Source organism: Pavona decussata, unplaced genomic scaffold (genome assembly GCF_977016875.1).
Source record: "Pavona decussata unplaced genomic scaffold, jaPavDecu1.1 SCAFFOLD_260, whole genome shotgun sequence".
NCBI lineage: Eukaryota > Metazoa > Cnidaria > Anthozoa > Scleractinia > Agariciidae > Pavona > Pavona decussata.
The window spans coordinates 32501-50000 of NW_028145663.1; the positions used below are offsets into that span (position 1 = coordinate 32501).

Consider the following 17500-nt stretch of genomic DNA (forward strand, 5'->3'; position numbering starts at 1 on the left):
GGTCCAAAACTGTGTTAATATCAAAGCTAGAAACAAAAGAGAAATATCAAAAATGATGTTCTCAAACAGAGAAAAAAATGTATTCATTTTTTAACAATGTCGGTTCAAGGCGCATTTCAACAAATTGAGAAGGTTAGCCCATTTTTCAAATTGTAATCCATTTTCGTCAAATCCGTCTTTAGTCTGAGTTTCAGAAAATTGGCCGACTAATTTTGAAATAAAACCGAACATTTCTCTTCGATTTTCTTAGATTCTTGTGTCTTTTAGGTTCTTAAAGTAGCTAGTAGTAGAAAGTAAAGAAAGAAATATACTTAAAGCAAATTAGTTCCCTGGTTAATACTTTACAATACGCGTTTTCTGCTTTATACAAATGTATAAGAATGATGGACAAAGGAGATCCACTGACCCCGGCTTCCCAAATTATTGTTAACAACAAATAAATGTTGTGCCGTTTAAAATAAGTACCCCAACAGTAAAATAAATCAGAGAATCATCTCTGTAATGTCTCAGGTAGAGTGCAAAGTAAAACTATAAAAATCCTACTGAGCGTCAGCCCTAGTAAGAAGATAGAAGACGGCTCGAGGTAAAGAAAAATAGTCTTTGACCACCACCGAAATCGAACCCATGACCTCCGGATTTGATCTTCCGTTGCTTTGATCGATCGTTTATTTTATCAACAGGTAAACATGACAAATATACTACGCGACTTGGTAGAGTGAAACCATTGATTGGTGGGGTGGAGGTTGATGTAATCAAACGCCCCCAAACTTTGGAATTTTTTCTGAAATTTATTTGGATACAACTTAGTGTGAAATTCGTTGCTACCATGGCAACGATATCTTAAAGTGTAATTTTGCTGTTCCACGTATTTGTTTTATTTTAAGGGTATGATAGTGTATTTGCTGGTATTGATGTCTTTTTGATCGATTTTGGTGGTTGAACCATTGGTTAATCGTGCCGTAATCCTCACACCATGCAGCGTCACCATCTCCCGCTACGGGATTCCTACTTGACTTGACATGAAAGTAGAGCAGTGATTTAATTTGACGCTTTAAGAGAGACAACGAAGAAAAGTTACAGAAGTGCTGCAAGTCCCTCGGCTAAAAATTTCTTACAAATACGTTTGTTGTATTATCGGTCATGGACCGGTTGACTCACAATTCAACCGGGATTCTACATTGATGTCTTTTCATAGATACTCCCAGTTTCCTTTTTGGTGCAGCCTGTTTACTGACTTGTTGATAGACTGACTGACTGACTGACTGACTGACTCACTAAATCACTCACTGACTCACTGACTGACTGACTGACTGACTGACTGACTGACTGACAGACTGAATGAATGAATTATTAACTGATTGATTGACTGAGTGATTGATTGATTGATTGATGTTTCAGAAAGGGCCGGCGAAGAAGGCAGGCTACAGTTACTTCAGGAAATAGAACTTATGAAGGAAATAGGCTCTCACAGAAATATTCTGAGCATGTTCGGCTACTGGGTCAGGACAGAGCCCATCATGCTTATCTTGGAGTATGTTCCACACGGGGATCTTCTTCAATGGCTTAGAAACAAGAGGCACCAGGTCAGAATCTAGTTTAATTTCTTACTTAAGACATATTGGGTTACTCAGATTTAATTTCTTACTATTTTTGAAATTTATACCCCAGTCTGCGAAGAGACTTAAAGTTAAATTAAAAATATTCAAAGTCCTGATATTTTTTTCTGTACCCGTTGAGCTTGAAGGTTTTATTCCATCAAACATAGCAAAAATCAAAGATCTGTTGTCGCCACTGTAGAACGCTGGTACAAGGTCTCAAATGAAAACGGACCGCCAGCATCTAAGATCAGTATTTCAATTCACCCGCTCACACAGAACATTACATGACAACAACGCGACCGTTAACTCGCACCTCGCTTATGAATATATTACAATCATAATAGCTTTACCCTGATTGGACAATAATGGTGCATAATCATGCTTGAACACTACATCCCTCCTTTTTTTAAACGAAACCTAATCAACGCTGCGTATCAGGGATAAACAAAAAAAAAAACGAAAGCCTTATAATTAGATTCATTACAAGCAAACAAAACAAAACAAAATCTAGCTTAGCAGTCACGACATAAGCGGAATAAACACTTAATGACATAACATTGTCCTTGAACCGCAAGCTAATTCTTAACAATAAAACAAAGGCAATGAACCGCGAAGGTCTTTGAACTTGGCGAGTAGACCTACGAACAACATTCGGGCGGACTTCTGGTTCTGGCAGTTTACGTCCAGTTTGTCCTTCATGTCGTCCATTGTCTCTTTCTGCTGGCTGTGGATCCTGTCTGTCTCCCTCACGATCAGCTGTTTCTGCTGGCCCTGGCTCCTGTGTATCTCCTTCACGATCAGCTGAACAACTGCCATAACTGGTTACGGACGCAGACGCACCCTCCGGCACATTGTATTTCTTGAAAAACGCTGTGTTGCGCTTGAACTCTACTCCTACGTCATTCCTGACAGTTATTTCACTTTCCGTCTTCTGAACGACCTTAAATGGACTTGGATGAAAATTGCTTGACAACTTTTTCGATTTTTCTGCCTTTAGAAGCACTGCATCGTCGACTCTGATTGACGTAGGGACAGCGCCTCTCTTGTTGTCCGCATATGTCTTCCCTTTCAACTTGTTCGACCAGTCTTTGTCGCGTGTTTCTTCCCGTAAAATGTCCACCGTCTCTCTTCTCAGTTCCGGTAGTTTGGACCGCACCTCTTTTCCAAACATCAAAGTGAAGGGTGTGGTCTCGGTTGTGACCTGCGGGGTAGACCTGTACGCTGTTAAACATGTAACCAATTCAGTGCACAGGTTCTTCGTCTCCAATTGTGCGATCTGCAGACACTTGAACAAAGGAGGATTCTGACGCTCGACCTCGCCATTGGCCTGCGCCCATAATGCAGTAGTCCTTCGATGTTCAACACCATGACTACGTAGAAATGTCTCGAACTCCTTTGACACGAAAATGTGGACCATTATCTGTCGTCAGGGTAAACGGAAGACCAAATCTCGGAAACATCGGGGAGATCGCTTCAATAATCTTGGCGCTCGTGGTAGACCTCAAGATAGCCACTTCCAGAAATCTGCTGAAATAATCAACCACCACCAAAATACTTACTCCCGAGGGCAGGGGACCTAGCAGGTCTGCGCTGCAACCTTGCCTCGGGACGGCAGGAGGCAGCACACGAGACATCGGCTCAGGTGGGTCGTAACCTGAAGTAACCTGACAGCCATGGCACACCTTTTCTGCGTCCTTGTCCAATCCCGGCCACCAAACTTTATTAGAAAGTCGATATTTTGTCTTAAGCATCCCCTGATGGCCTTCGTGCGCCAATCTCACGAATTTGTCCCGTAAGATCCTGGAAACTACAATCCTAGTACCATGAAGCAAAATTTCACCATAAATACACAATTTGTCCTTGATAGGGACGTACGAGGAGAGTGTACAACGTTCCCAGTTACCAGAACGTACACAGTTCTTCACTTGATCGCAGTTCCTCATCATTGCAATTTCTCTTCGTGACAAAGAAACAGGCACACTGTTCTCTACGATGGTTTTGACGAAGTCATACTTTTCGCCACCGTCACATGACCCCACAGAGTTTAACCTGGATAAGCCATCAACAATGTTCGTCTTCCCTGGTCGGTACACCACTGTAAAGTTGAATCCTTGTAAGCGCAACACCCATCTCTCAATTCGCGCTCAATGCTTTGACGTGCGCGAATATATGCGCTCTTAGGGTTTGTGATCTGTTTCCAGTTCAAACGTTTCACCAGTAACGTACATGCTGAATCGATCGCACGCCCAGACCAATGCGAGTGCTTCCTTTTCAGTCTGACTGTAACGACGTTCCACGTCAGATAAGCTTCTCGCCGCATAGGAAATGACTCTGCACACACCTCCCTGCTGTTGGGTCAGAACTGCCCCCAACCCCACTGGGGACGCATCAGCAAGAATTCCTGTCCTTCAGCCCACCTGATAATAAGCTAGTGTCTCCACTTGTGTAATCAGCTTCTTCAACTCTTGAAATGATCTCTGCTGTTCCGCACCCCACTTGAACGTAACGCCCTTCCTGGTCAACTTCTGAATGGGCTTGGCTATGGATGCTAGGTCTGGCATGAACTTCGCTGAATACTGGACCAAACTCATGAGAGATCGAACTTCACTTGCGTCCTTGGGAAGTCTTGCGTCTCTAATAGCAGCCACTTTCTCTTCACTTGGAAAAATTCCATTACTTGTCAGTTCATGACCGAAGAACGTGAGCTTTGTCAGTCTAAACTGGCATTTGTCTCCATTCACAGTCAGTCCCACTTCACTCAGCCTGTCAAGCACTGCAAACAAACGTACATCATGCACCTCTATGTCCTTGCCATGAACAATGAGATCATCAGCAATGTTCGCAACCCCCGCACAACCCTTCAAAACATCTCGGATAATTTGTTGGTATTTCTCCAGTGCTGATGTCACACCAAACATTAAGCGCTTGTATCGGTAAAGCCCGCGATGCGTGACAAACGTTGTGACGTGTCGACTCTCTTCATTGAGAAGAATCTGATGAAAGCCCCACTTGAGATCAATTTTGCTGAAGATGGTACTTCCGTGTAAATCATATAGAAGCTCCTCCACCGTTGGAATCGGATGCCGTTCTCGAACAATCGCCTCATTTGTACGGTGCATGTCCATGCAGACCCTCACGTCTCTGTATCCCTTAGGCACAACTACCAAAGGTGAAATCCATCCTGACGGCCCCTCTGGTACTTCTTCCATTATGTCCAGCTTCAGTAGTTCGTCAAGCTTCTTATCGACCTTTTCCCGCGACCCGAACGGAATTCTACGCACATGCTGTGCTACAGGCTTCACAGTGTCATCAATGTGCAGTTTCAGCTCATACCCCTTTAAGAGACCAATGCTCAAAAACAAAATGCTGTATCTCTCACGGATATCACACTCCGCTCGCCCGCTCAAATTATTTGCTGCAAAGGACCGATGTGTAAGACACCAAGCTTCTCTGCGGTTCCACGACCTAGCAGCGTTCACCCGTTGGCCATGACAACCACGAAGTCAGCCGTACAACCATTACTGCTGCCCGAGAGCATAACATCTGCAGTGAAAGTGCCCAGAGTAATGGTTCTGGTAATGGTTCTGTGCCACCGTAAGCGAAAAGTGCCTTAGCTGACTTGCGAGACTCGCACCTGATTCCTCTGCTTCAACAAGTCCCAGGTTTGCTGGCTCATCACATTGCAAGTAGCTCCTGAATGGATAAGGACATCTGCTAAATCTACTCCTCCGATGATCAGAGCTACCAAACCACTATCTTGTTTCACTTGGTCAATGCACTGTTCTACCAAGAATGCATACTCGGGGCTCTGCTGAACTGGTCCGGTAAATTTTTCACATTCATCTCCGCCAACCACTTGGTTTGTTTCTCTTGTTCTACCAGATCTAAATCTTCCTCCACCAGCAGTACTTCTACCTCCATGGGTTTGAGCTCCGCTTCCGCTAGCCGCACCTCTGCCCCGACCAGTAACACCTCGGCCTCCACTTGTAGAACTTCTAAACTCACCCCTAGTACGACCTTGAAGCTGTGGACATCTAACCATGAAATACCTAATACCACCACACCTTCGACAAGCTTGATCGAGTGCGGGACACTTCTTGTCCCCACGAAAACGACCATCTTGACCACAACCAAAACATATCTTGACTCTAGCAAAATGTTTATTTATACTCGACTTTCCACCGGCTACATTAACTTGATTGGCGCTTGCGTTTGTTCCCATCACCTTCATCTGGCGATCGACCGCCTCTTGTGACCTCGCAATTCTTAACAAATCGTCTAAACTCATCGCTCGCTCCTTTTCCAAAAACTTGCGACGGATAACACTCGAATGACACTTGTCGATGACTTGATCGCGAATATAGTCGTTCTCGTTATCCCCGAAATCACAACTATCCGCGCGTTGGCGAAGTCTGCAAACGAACTGATCAGCCGTTTCGCCCATTTCCTGTGCAATCTGTCTGAACAAATGACTCTCAAAAGGAACGTTTGCCTTCGGGATAAAATAATCATCTAGTACTTTAATCGTGGCCTCGAAAGTAGTAATCTCGTCCTCGCTGACCAGTGTAAAATATATTTCTTGGACGTCGACATCCGCCGCATGCAACAATAGAGCTCGTTTTTGTGCGTCATCCGTAACTCCCTTCCCTGTGAGATATAACTTAAACGAACGCTTCCACTTCCTCCACCGTTGACTTAAACCGTGCGGATCACCTTTCGTATCGAAAGACACCAACGAACCGACATCCAACGAAACCGTTACCGAAGAACCACTTGACTCCGTTCTGCTACTTGATTCCGACTCACCACCCGGCATCTTTTAACTGCTTAACCATTAAATTACCGACCCGTCGATTCTCGAATCCCTGAAATAAAAATCCTCGTCGCCAATGTAGAACGCTGGTACCAGTTCTCATATGAAAACGGACCGCCAGCATCTAAGATCAGTATTTTAATTCACCCGCTCACACAGAACATTACATGACAACAACTCCACCGTTAACTCGCACCTCGCTTATGAATATATGACAATCATAATAGCTTTATCCTGATTGGGCAATAATGGTGCATAATCATGCTTGAACACTACATCCCTCCTTTTCTTAAACGACACCTAATCAACGCCTACCTACCTGCCTACAATTTTCATTCTACTGCCACAAGAAAGAAACTTATGAACATTAGAGCTAAATTCCACCAAGCTAGCAAACATCCTTGCTTATGAAGAAACCTAAGTGATTCCCTATATATATGGGAAACATTGATTTTATTATTTGAATTAGATGTCATCATGGCAACCAACCATTCACGTTTTCGGGAAATCAGCTATTCCCGTTTAAAATAAAGAAAAATTAGTTTTATTACAAAAAGTTTTCTGTTTTATCTCATTTTAATGTTCTTCTACTGGTTTTTATTACTTTTAGTTTAATTTTCGCAAACTTCGAGTACAGTGCCAAAATTGAACGAAAGTTATAACCAATAATAAAAGGAACACTAATATGCATGAGCTAGACCATAAACGTTGGTAAGGAAAGTAATTTTTCTTCCTTTTACCCTTCTAGACCGGGAAGGGGGCAGATTCTGTCCGCGGCGACTTTGAACATGAATAATGTTTTTGATATTTGCGTAAATGGCATTAAACTTCAGGTCTTTTAAGAAATTTATCTGGTGAAAATTTTGTGTGGTCGGTTAGTGTTCATTGACTTTGATGTTACCATGGGAAGGGATTTTTGACAGGCATTTTTTTTTCAGAACATGGAAAATCTCTTTTTAGAATGAAGAAAAATTACTTTTATTATTGTACCTTTTGTTTATTTAGCTCATATTAGTGTTAATTCCTTTATTGGTTTTAATTACTTTTTGCTTAATTCGGCGTTTTCCTGAAGTTTCGGAAATCTTAACATCCTTAAATCACGTTTATCTTCAGAAAGACAACAACCCGTTAATTGGTGCCTTTTCTTTTCAATTTGCAGCTTAAATTAAAGAATACGATTGACGTTGGCATCTTTGGAGAGTTAGCCTTTCCTTCTTCAACTGACGGCGAGGTAAGTGATCTTGGAAGCGCAGAAGTACAGCCTGAGGTTATCGACAAGGAAGGAAGGTTGGGCGATAGAGAAGAAAATATAGAGGAAGGAGTAGGAGCTGAAGGAAGTGATGATAAAGTGATCCTGGCCTCAGCAGAAAGTCAGGATGCTCAAGGAAAGAATGGATACAAGTCAAAGCAACGAAATGGCGAAGACCAAAATGACAAGGGACCAATTACCAGCCCTAACGGTACTCCATTCCTTGACGTCGAACCCCAGTGCGCTATCATGGAAGGCGAGGAACCGAGTGTCCATGGACACCAAGGTCCCAAATACTCTGCTTTGAACGTGGCCAAAGAACCTGAATGTATCTCCCATCCCTCCAGCAGCCTTGGGGAGTCAGGCAAAAGCACAGATGTAAGCATCATTATCAGAAGCGACCTTAAAGATGGCGATGAAAACAGAAAGCAAGGGGAGGAGTTGCAAATGTCAACAGTGGACAAACCAAGCGAGCAACTAGAGGACACTAACATCAACGACAGCTTTGATGTAAGCATTCAATCTCCGCCCATCCTAAGTCAACCAGACGCCACAAGTTTTAAACAAGAAAAAGAAGAAAAGAAGCAACCAGTCATGTCGACTTTGGCAGTGCCTTCCGCCCACTTTGGCCCCGTTCCGAAAAGAAAAGAACTCCCTGCTGAACCAGAGTGCAAAAAAACACGAGAGAAAGAGACACCGAAGAAGCGCCGAAGAACCGAAGAATTTAAGATCATCACCCAGCCTGAAGATGAGCACCGGGGAGATGATGATAAAGTTATTTCTGCTGAAGATCTTCTGTGTTTTTCGTGGCAGATAGCGCAGGGAATGGTAAGTAGACAACCCAGGGGTGAAACCTACGGACTGTAAACATTTACATATGAAGGTAACCGAAAATTTCGTTCACCTTCTCCAGTCTTTCATTCCATACCGTCCTCCATCCCTCCACTTTAAAACTAAGGACTATAATATCCGATCATCCTAGAATATAAAATAGCTTGAAAACAACTCCACCTAACTCCTGGTCAACTCACATTTGAGCTCGTGACTTAATAAATTATTGGGGATGCACACAAGCCAAACTTGTCCTATCCTTGACGTTTGAGAATGAATACCAGCGCAGAAGGAATGATTTATACCTGTTTTCTTTCTTTAGTATAATTAATTGGTTTCTTACAGCCGTAACCATAAGCTTATTTATAGAAAAAATCCTAGGATATACTTTCGAGATTTGTCTCGACGAAAGCAGAAGTTAAAAATGAATTTTTTTTGTCCTTCCCAATTTATAATTTTTTTGATTCTTTAAATCCATATCATCCTTCCGGCAGGAATATTTGGCCAGTAAAGGCTTTATTCATCGTGACTTAGCAGCCCGTAACATTCTTGTTGGTGAGGACAGAAAGGTGAAGGTTGCAGATTTCGGTTTGCTACGCCACACAAGTGATGGTGAGATATACGAGGTGAAAACCACGAAAAAGCTGCCCATCAAATGGACGGCACCCGAGGCTCTTAAGAGCGGCATATACACTTTAAAGAGTGACGTGTAAGTATGTAATCTTTTCCCTTATATGCATAGTACTCAAACTATGATACCGTATCACTAAGTCAGTGCTGCTGCCTTTGGATCAGCAGCAAAAGTTTGCCTGGCTGTGAGAAATTGTGAAGAAACGGCAATAATAAATGGAGTCCAGAGTAATGGCGTGGTTAGGTAAAGGTTTGGTTAGGGAAATTTGAGCAATTTTTTTGTGTATTGTATAATACGATGCAAGACTAGCCATTAAGTATACTCTAAGATGACAAAAAGCGTTAAAATTTGTTCCCATATGCATCTTAGCACCATTATCAAGCTAAGAATAACGACTAAAAGAACTAACGTATAACAAAGGTGACAAAAATGCGTTCATGAATGTAAGGTTGTGACAATAATTGTTCATTATAATGTTCATTACTATGTAAAATATTTTAAAGGTAACAACAAAGTTGCACCCCTTTTTAAACAAATAGTACAGCACGGGCAGAATCGCTCTGTGTGTTAAGCTTCGGTTTATTCTACAATTTACCATTTTATTATTGATTTGCCATAAAATACGATAATGTAAAAAAAAAATTGCGCCATCAAAAGTTCATTCAATTTAATCACTTACTGTTATCGAAAAATGTATTTCCCAATTTAATTTGGTTGAAATGAAATTCTGGCCAATAAAACGCAATTATTTATGAGATAAGCGAATTCTAGTTCCCAAGGATATAGCTCTCGATCTTTCTCATTACACCATGAAAGGCCAAATTCTAATCTTCCCTATGAAGTTGAAAGTGCTACCGTGAAGGAAATCGAATTATTTTTAACGAAATTTCTGAGCTTCAGGGGAATATTTAGCCTTTAAATTGCAAGAAAAAATATAATTCAGACCAACTTTCCTGATGCCCAATAGTACGTAAAATGCGTCCGCCATTACTCAAACAGGAACTACTTGAGCCGTCAACTGCTTTGCAGCGGCTTCCTTGGGCCTCTCGTGACGCCATCTTATCATCCTGGCGGAATATGTTAAGCGAGAAAAAGCAGTGGAAATGCTCAAGTTCCTCCCCTACTTTTACCCAACATGGCTCTGATTTCAGTTCCAACGCGATTGTTAGTCTTGAAGACAATGGGAAGGAATAACATGACGTCGGCCCAACTCTCCGTGTTGTTCGCGGACATTTTTGAATTGAGCAATGGCGGCAAACCGGCGGAATGTGGAAATTACACTAGAAACAATCGAACTTCCCGTTGGAATTACAACTTAAAATTTGGCATGGGTAGTATTCTCCTCTCTTCATTAGAATGCCGATCGACGATAAAAGGAAAGATATAATTTTGATCAAAGTGGCACTTTAAAATTTTTAAACAGAAAATAGAAATGAACTTTCAATTGGACTTTCCTTTTTACCCAAACACAACAAATTGTTTTCAATACCATGTAATTCTGTTTTAGATGGTCTTTTGGTATAGTGCTGTGGGAAGTGGCCACCATGGGTAAGAACATTACTTATTTACCTAATTTCTATCAAAGTAGTATTATGGGCAAAAAAGAAATCGAAAATGAAAATCCCTACTTTTCTGGGTTCGTGACGATGTTTTCTTGAACAGCCGTCGAAGATCTCATTTTTAATAAGATCTAGTTCCTCGCCATGAACACGGTACTCAGGCCTTCACAAAGCAATAAGACTACAAAACAGTCCCAGGTTTTTTTTTTTCTGTTTTGAACTTCAAGACTCGAATTGCCTGGAACGCGTGTTTGTGAGGCTCCCGGTGCTGCGAAAGTTCATTTTCAAAACAAAAGTAGTTACCATTTTACTGTTACTTTATTGTGTCCAGGTCATCTAAGGGTTCTTTTGTAGGTTTTGATTACTTTTTGCTTAATTTCGGCGAATTCCTTAAGTTCTGGGGAAATCCAAAAATCCAAGATGGCGGATTCAAGATGGCTGCCATAGGCCAATCATTACTTAATTTTCCCGCCATTTTGCGTCATCACTTTCATTTGTGGACCTCAAAAGAAACATATTTGGACGTACTATCGATCCTGGGAGCCTCACTATCATAGCTGTTATAGTTACGGAGAAATGAAGGGGACAGAATCTGCCGTCCCCCCGGTCCGAAAAGACAAAAAAAAAAAAAAAAAAGGAGAAAGAAAGAAAAGAAAAGCTAGATAGGGTTAAGCTGAGATTCAGTTTTTGATACTTATATTATGAGTACATTTATTTTGTTTTGTCCCTAACACACATGTAATAATAATATTTGCTCCAAATGGTTGGTACCCGTCTTGAAAATAAACCTTTATACAATTTGAGTACAATTTAAAAGCTGTGCAGTTTTCAAATAAATAAAGTATGTCTTTCTAATCTCTAACCATTTTTCTCTGCTCTGACACTTTAGGAGGCATCCCGTATCCTAATATAAGCAACAGATATTTGTACAATATTCTCAAGACAGGATATCGCATGGAGAAGCCCAAAACGTGTGGTTACGAAATGTGAGTAACTAAGCACTGGTTTGACCTTACCTTATAAAAATTATTCAGCCAGGCTATTTAACGAACTGCTAAAAAACCCCGAATATTTTTTAAACTTTCCAAAGTTTGTTTCCTTGCTAAAAAAAAATTCGAAGTAAATATTCAAGGAAAGTTTACCTTTAGGCGGGGCGAAACCTGTTCAGTGAGGCTGAATTATGTCGTAGTAATCTTGAAACGTATTGTTACGCAATTAGCACGACAATTTTTTTGTGGGAAAAATTTTATTTGGCAGTGAAGGGGTTTTTGGGTACGGATGCTGAATCTTTCGACACCACGGAGGAGGGGACCATTCTAACCTTAGTAGAGTACAAATCAAGTGGAACTCCCTCCTTACCGTCACCACCTGAGAGACTTGTCTGATTTGTTGTCTAATTTTCTATGTTTGACCTTACCAGTTACCAGTTGATGATGGACTGTTGGAAAGACGGTCCAGATGAACGTCCGACTTTCACACAGCTGATATCTGTAATGGAAGAAATGATGACAAAAGACACGCCATATTATGATCTCAGCAAAACAGACGAGTCTGAGCCATGTTACGGTGAGGTAGCTGCTAGCACTAGTAAAACAGCAGTATCTGCTAGCACCACCATGGCCGGAGAACTGGCTAGCACCTCCAAAGCCGGTGAACTGGCTAGCACCTCCAAGGCTGGAGAACTGGCTAGCACCACTGTGGCCAGAGAACTGGCTAGCACCACCAAGGCCGGAGAACTGGCTAGCACCTTCAAGGACGGAGAACTGGCTAGCACCTCCAAGGACGGAGAACTGGCTAGCACCACCATGGCCAGAGAACTGGCTAGCACCACTATGGCCGGAGAACGGGCCAGCACCACCAAGGCCGGAGAACTGGCTAGCACCTCCAAAGACGGAGAACTAGCTAGCACCAACAAGGACGGAGAACTGGCTAGCACCAACAAGGCCGGAGAACTGGCTAGCACCTCCAAGGACGGAGAACTGGCTAGCACCAACAAGGCCGGAGAACTGGCTAGCACCACCATGGCCAGAGAACTGGCTAGCACCACTATGGCCAGAGAACTGGCTAGCACCACCATGGCCGGAGAACTGGCTAGCATCTACAAAGCCGGCGAACTGGCTAGCACCTCCAAGGTCGGAGAACTTGCTAGCACCAACAAGGCCGGAGAGTTAGCTAGCATCAAAAAGGCCGGAGAGCTGGCTAGTGCCAGCGACTCCATAGAAATGACCTGTATCAGTAGCACCATAGAAATGGCTAGCACAAGCAACAAAAGAGAGCTGGCCAACATCAGGAGTACCGCAGAACGGGCTAGCACCAGCAACACCCGAGAACCGGCCAGAATCAGTGACTCCATAGAAATGACCAGCATCAGCAACACCAGAGACCTGGGCAGCACCAGCAGCACCGCAGATTTGGCTAGCCCCAGCAACACTGGGGAACTGCCTAGGAGTAACATCATCTTGGAAGTGGATACACATTTGTAGTTAGTTCAGTATCAGCGAAAAGAAAATCATTTACATTCGATATGCTGATTACAGGTGTAGATAATTTGTCGCCAAATTATAGTAGCTCATTGTCAAATGGTTTTGCATCGTTATTTATAGGTAGCACATCATTTGTCAGGTCTATCCAGCTAATTTAATTATGTAGTAAATAGAACGTTAGCTTTGGAACTGGTTATTGCCAAATTAGCCAAACGAAAATCAAATGATGAATTGTTAATTTAATTTTGTAATTTAATTCTGTAATTCTGTAACAATTTTGTAAGACGCAAGTCAAAAGAATGAACAGAAAAAGTATTTATATAGGTCACGGTACAGAAAATGTCATGTTGAGCATTTATATTAATCATTACACTTGTATACGAAAGGATCTTCACCATCATACTCGAAGACCAGTGAAGGAGCCATTGGCTATTTATAATTTGTAACATTTTTTGAATGGCATGGTTTTTTTAAGGTAAACTTGTAGGGAGCCTGATTTAATTTCATTATTGAAGGTCTAGTTTCTAGCTGTAACGTTAACGTTATTAATCATGTCATTCGGCTAAAATCGTTTATAACTGAATAGCGCAAATGTTTTTGAATCGTAGTAGCACATCATTTACCAGGTCTATCCTGCTAAGTTAATTATGTACTAAATAGAACGCTAGCTTTGGACCTGGTAATTGCCAAATTAGCTAAACATCAAGAGAGGGAAATCTTCTGCACGAGGTGAATTGAGCAGCAAATCTCCGTCTTCTTCCAAAGAAATCAACCCTGAAATCAACACCTGGGTAAAGGAACAGGTGAGAGGTTCTTGCAGATATTCTGTTCATACGCGTAAAGGCGGGGAACTTTGTGGGAAGGGAATTATTGGATCAATGCCGCATGAGTTGAAGATTTTAACTTTTGCACACCTCCGTTTGGACAGTGCATCTTGATTAATGTTGAATTGTTAATTTAATTCTAATACACTATTGTAAGACGTAACTCAAAAGAATGAACAGAAAAACTTTCCATAGGTCACGGTACAGAAAATGCTAGGTTTAGCATCAATATTAATCATTACATTTGCATACGATAGGATCTTCACCATCATACTCGAAGACCAGTGAAGGATCCATTGGCTATTTATAATTTGTAACACGTAACAGTTTTTGAAAGACATGGTTTTTTAAAAGTAAAGTTGTAGGAAGCTTGATTAAATTTCATTAACGAAGGTCCAGTTTCTAGCTGTAACGTTATTCACCATGTCATTGCTAAAATAGTTTATAGCTGAGGCATTAAAATAAAGAAGTTTAAAACGATCACTGACCTGGTGCAAGTTCATTAATCCGGCGAATTACGAAGACAAAAAGTTTATTAATATTTTGCTGTTTTTTTTTTGTCGACGAATTTAGAATTAGCGTTGCAGTAGGAAAAAGAATCTGATGACAGACTATAGCAACAGAATCAATCCATTGTTACTAAATGTTAACGTTGTTTGCCTTATGCCGAATTCGTATCAACCGTTCTCTACTCTTTCCTTCCTTACAAAACGTAACTCGGAAAATGACAACGTTCAAGAGAAATGTGAGACTAGTTCAATCGATAGGAAAATCTCGGATTCTTGTCATTGATGTGTCATCTGTGAAAGGTAAATGGTATATCAAAATTCCTAGAAATTAATGAAACAAATTCCACGTTGCGATATTCTGCCAACCAGACACTATGCAAACAAAACTCCGAAATTGACAAACTTTACAAAAACCTCACTAGTGGTTTCACTCGAGGGAAGGCACTTAGATGATCTTATTTTTTTCATCGAGATCTCGCTCTTCAACAGGCATACGGTAAATAGCGAGGAAAGAGTGCTTGGCTCCTAACTCGCCGACACAACTACTATGTTGGTCATTTTCTGACCATTCAGTATTCTGATTGAGTTTTCACGCCAACAGCGCATATCAATCCCGGATTCATCACAGGTGACGACATTGTAGTTACCGCGGATTGTTGTACAGGGCGAGATCTCATAACATATTTTATCCCTTATTGAAAGGCGCAGTAAGAAACCACTTACATTTACTTTTTGAAGTTTCTTGGATAACTTGGAGAAATCAGACGAGTCACAAACATGCCTTTTGCAGTGAGCTGGACAAATTGCTGAACAATTCTTACATAACTGTCCATAAAAAGAGACAAAATAGAAAACGAACCAGACACGATTACCATCCTTCTAGAGAAGTATCCAGAAATGCTTGGACAGGAACAATTCAAATATGAACAACTTCCAGAGCTCGAGAATAGTGAAGTCAAAACAAAGGGAACGACGCAACGGAAGCTCTTCAACACGATGCACTTCGACATTCGTTAGGGGGTTTACCCTAAACCAGTTTGCACATCCACGATTTTGAAGTTTTGTCCCGCACAATGTGATTCCTGATAACCCTGCACTTTCGGCACCGCCCTGAAAGCCGATGTTGCCACCCTTTTAGACCAAAGCAAATAAGAAATAGTTTCTGTTGATGCTTCTTTGTTCTGTTTTTGTTGTTGCTGTTTATCTATTTATTTTTTCTCTTTAATATTGTCATCAGTGCCCTACATGGTAAAAGGTGCAACGAACGCCTAGCTCTCTTTCTTTTTACAATAACTGTCTAAATTCCCGCGCGCTGATTGGCTCGTAGCTATTGTCTATAAGAGTACAGACAATGAAAATGACGTCAGATGTAACGCGCGCGGTTTCTCCACGAAAAAATAGCCAATTCCGCTCGTACTTTTTCCATGTTATTGTAAAAAACAAATCGACGGCAGTTTTCTATGGTCTATACTCTTATAGACCATAAAATGACGCCAGAAAATGTCCAAAACTTGGCAGTGAAACCACTCGCCTGCGGCTCGTGGTTCCACTTGTGTTTTGAACATTTTTTGACGTAATTTTATGGTCTATAAGAGTATAGACAATAGAAAACTGCCGTCGATTTGTTAAATGTATTGTTTCAGTGATTTGTGATTGCTGACTAAAAGTATAACCAATTTACCATCGTTGACACGGAGGCGTCAGGTCAAGGCAGGTAGGCAAAAGTAGAACAAGTTAGGAGTCCAGGGCAGAGAAACGGCAGAAAAAAGTCATCACAATACAAAATCCCCTTTTATTTATGCGGTAAGTATTAATTACAATGTATACCTGCGATACTGTTTGCTTGAGAATAGGGTATTGTCTTAAAAAACAAAAAAGAGCAAACATTAATAACAAAATTAGCATACATAATTAATTGGCAGTTAGGCAACGTCACACGTCTAGCCTACGTGGCCCACACAGCCGGAGATTAAGGGCGAATTTTAAGGTATTTTAAAACAACCAGGAGTATTGCTACTTGCACCTGGATGGGATGCTAGACCCAGAATGAAGTTACCCCCAAAAGTTTGTTGCCGGGACCTATTTATACACTGGCTGAAGACAGACAAATAAAAATAAAAGTTGTCAAGTTGTAACTATCAAGTTTTCTGTGTTATTTTAGTCTTCCATGTAAAATAGTGTAAAATTTTGTATAGAGTGTTTTCACGTGACGTCAAAACGGCCATGTTGGTGTCCCAAACAGAGAAGCGACCATGTTGGTGTCCCAAACTAAACCTCTGGGAATTGAACTCTATTTTTATGCAAATACTTTCTTTTGTTTCAGTAAACCAATATGGCCAGTAATCACCTGAATGAAAACGCTCTATTGTATGTATAAAGAATTGTCTCAATTAAAGCATTAATTACAAAAAAGGTAAAACTTTTCTCAAACTTCCTGTGATTGTTAAGTATTTCAAAATGCAATAGAAAAGACAGGTTACCGTGACGGCGAAAGAGCTATGATCCACTCAAGTTACCCCTTTCTTTCTTGCAATATGACTACATGTATTTGATCAGTTCTTGCCATATCTGTTAGCAACAGAAATTCCAAAAAAAAGTAAAACTTTTCTCAAACTTCCTGTGATTGTTAAGTATTTCAAAATGCAATAGAAAAGACAGGTTACTGTGACGGCGAAAGACGTATGATCCACTCAAGTTACCCCTTTCTTTCTTGCAATATGACTACATGTATTTGATCAGTTCTTGCCATATCTGTTAGCAACAGAAATTCCAAAAAAAAGTAAAACTTTTCTCAAACTTCCTGTGATTGTTAAGTATTTCAAAATGCAATAGAAAAGACAGGTTACCGTGACGGCGAAAGAGCTATGATCCACTCAAGTTACCCCTTTCTTTCTTGCAATATGACTACATGTATTTGATCAGTTCTTGCCATATCTGTTAGCAACAGAAATTACACAGATAAAGCAGAACTTACAAAAACGTTAGATATAGAATGTATAAAGC

At 41.1% G+C, this 17500-nt stretch overlaps 1 protein-coding gene across 1 annotated transcript in view; it reads left to right on the plus strand.

Moving 5' to 3' along the window:
• LOC146456098 (uncharacterized) overlaps nucleotides 1–13164 on the plus strand; it is a 44302-nt gene extending 31138 nt beyond the window's left edge. The window contains exons 9-15 of the mRNA XM_085093419.1: nucleotides 885–905; nucleotides 1399–1583; nucleotides 7571–8488; nucleotides 8986–9200; nucleotides 10630–10670; nucleotides 11571–11667; nucleotides 12102–13164. Of these exons, the coding sequence (XP_084949545.1) occupies nucleotides 885–905; nucleotides 1399–1583; nucleotides 7571–8488; nucleotides 8986–9200; nucleotides 10630–10670; nucleotides 11571–11667; nucleotides 12102–13164 (2540 nt within the window). The remainder of the gene's footprint in view (nucleotides 1–884; nucleotides 906–1398; nucleotides 1584–7570; nucleotides 8489–8985; nucleotides 9201–10629; nucleotides 10671–11570; nucleotides 11668–12101) is intronic.
• The last annotated feature ends 4336 nt before the right edge of the window (nucleotides 13165–17500 follow it).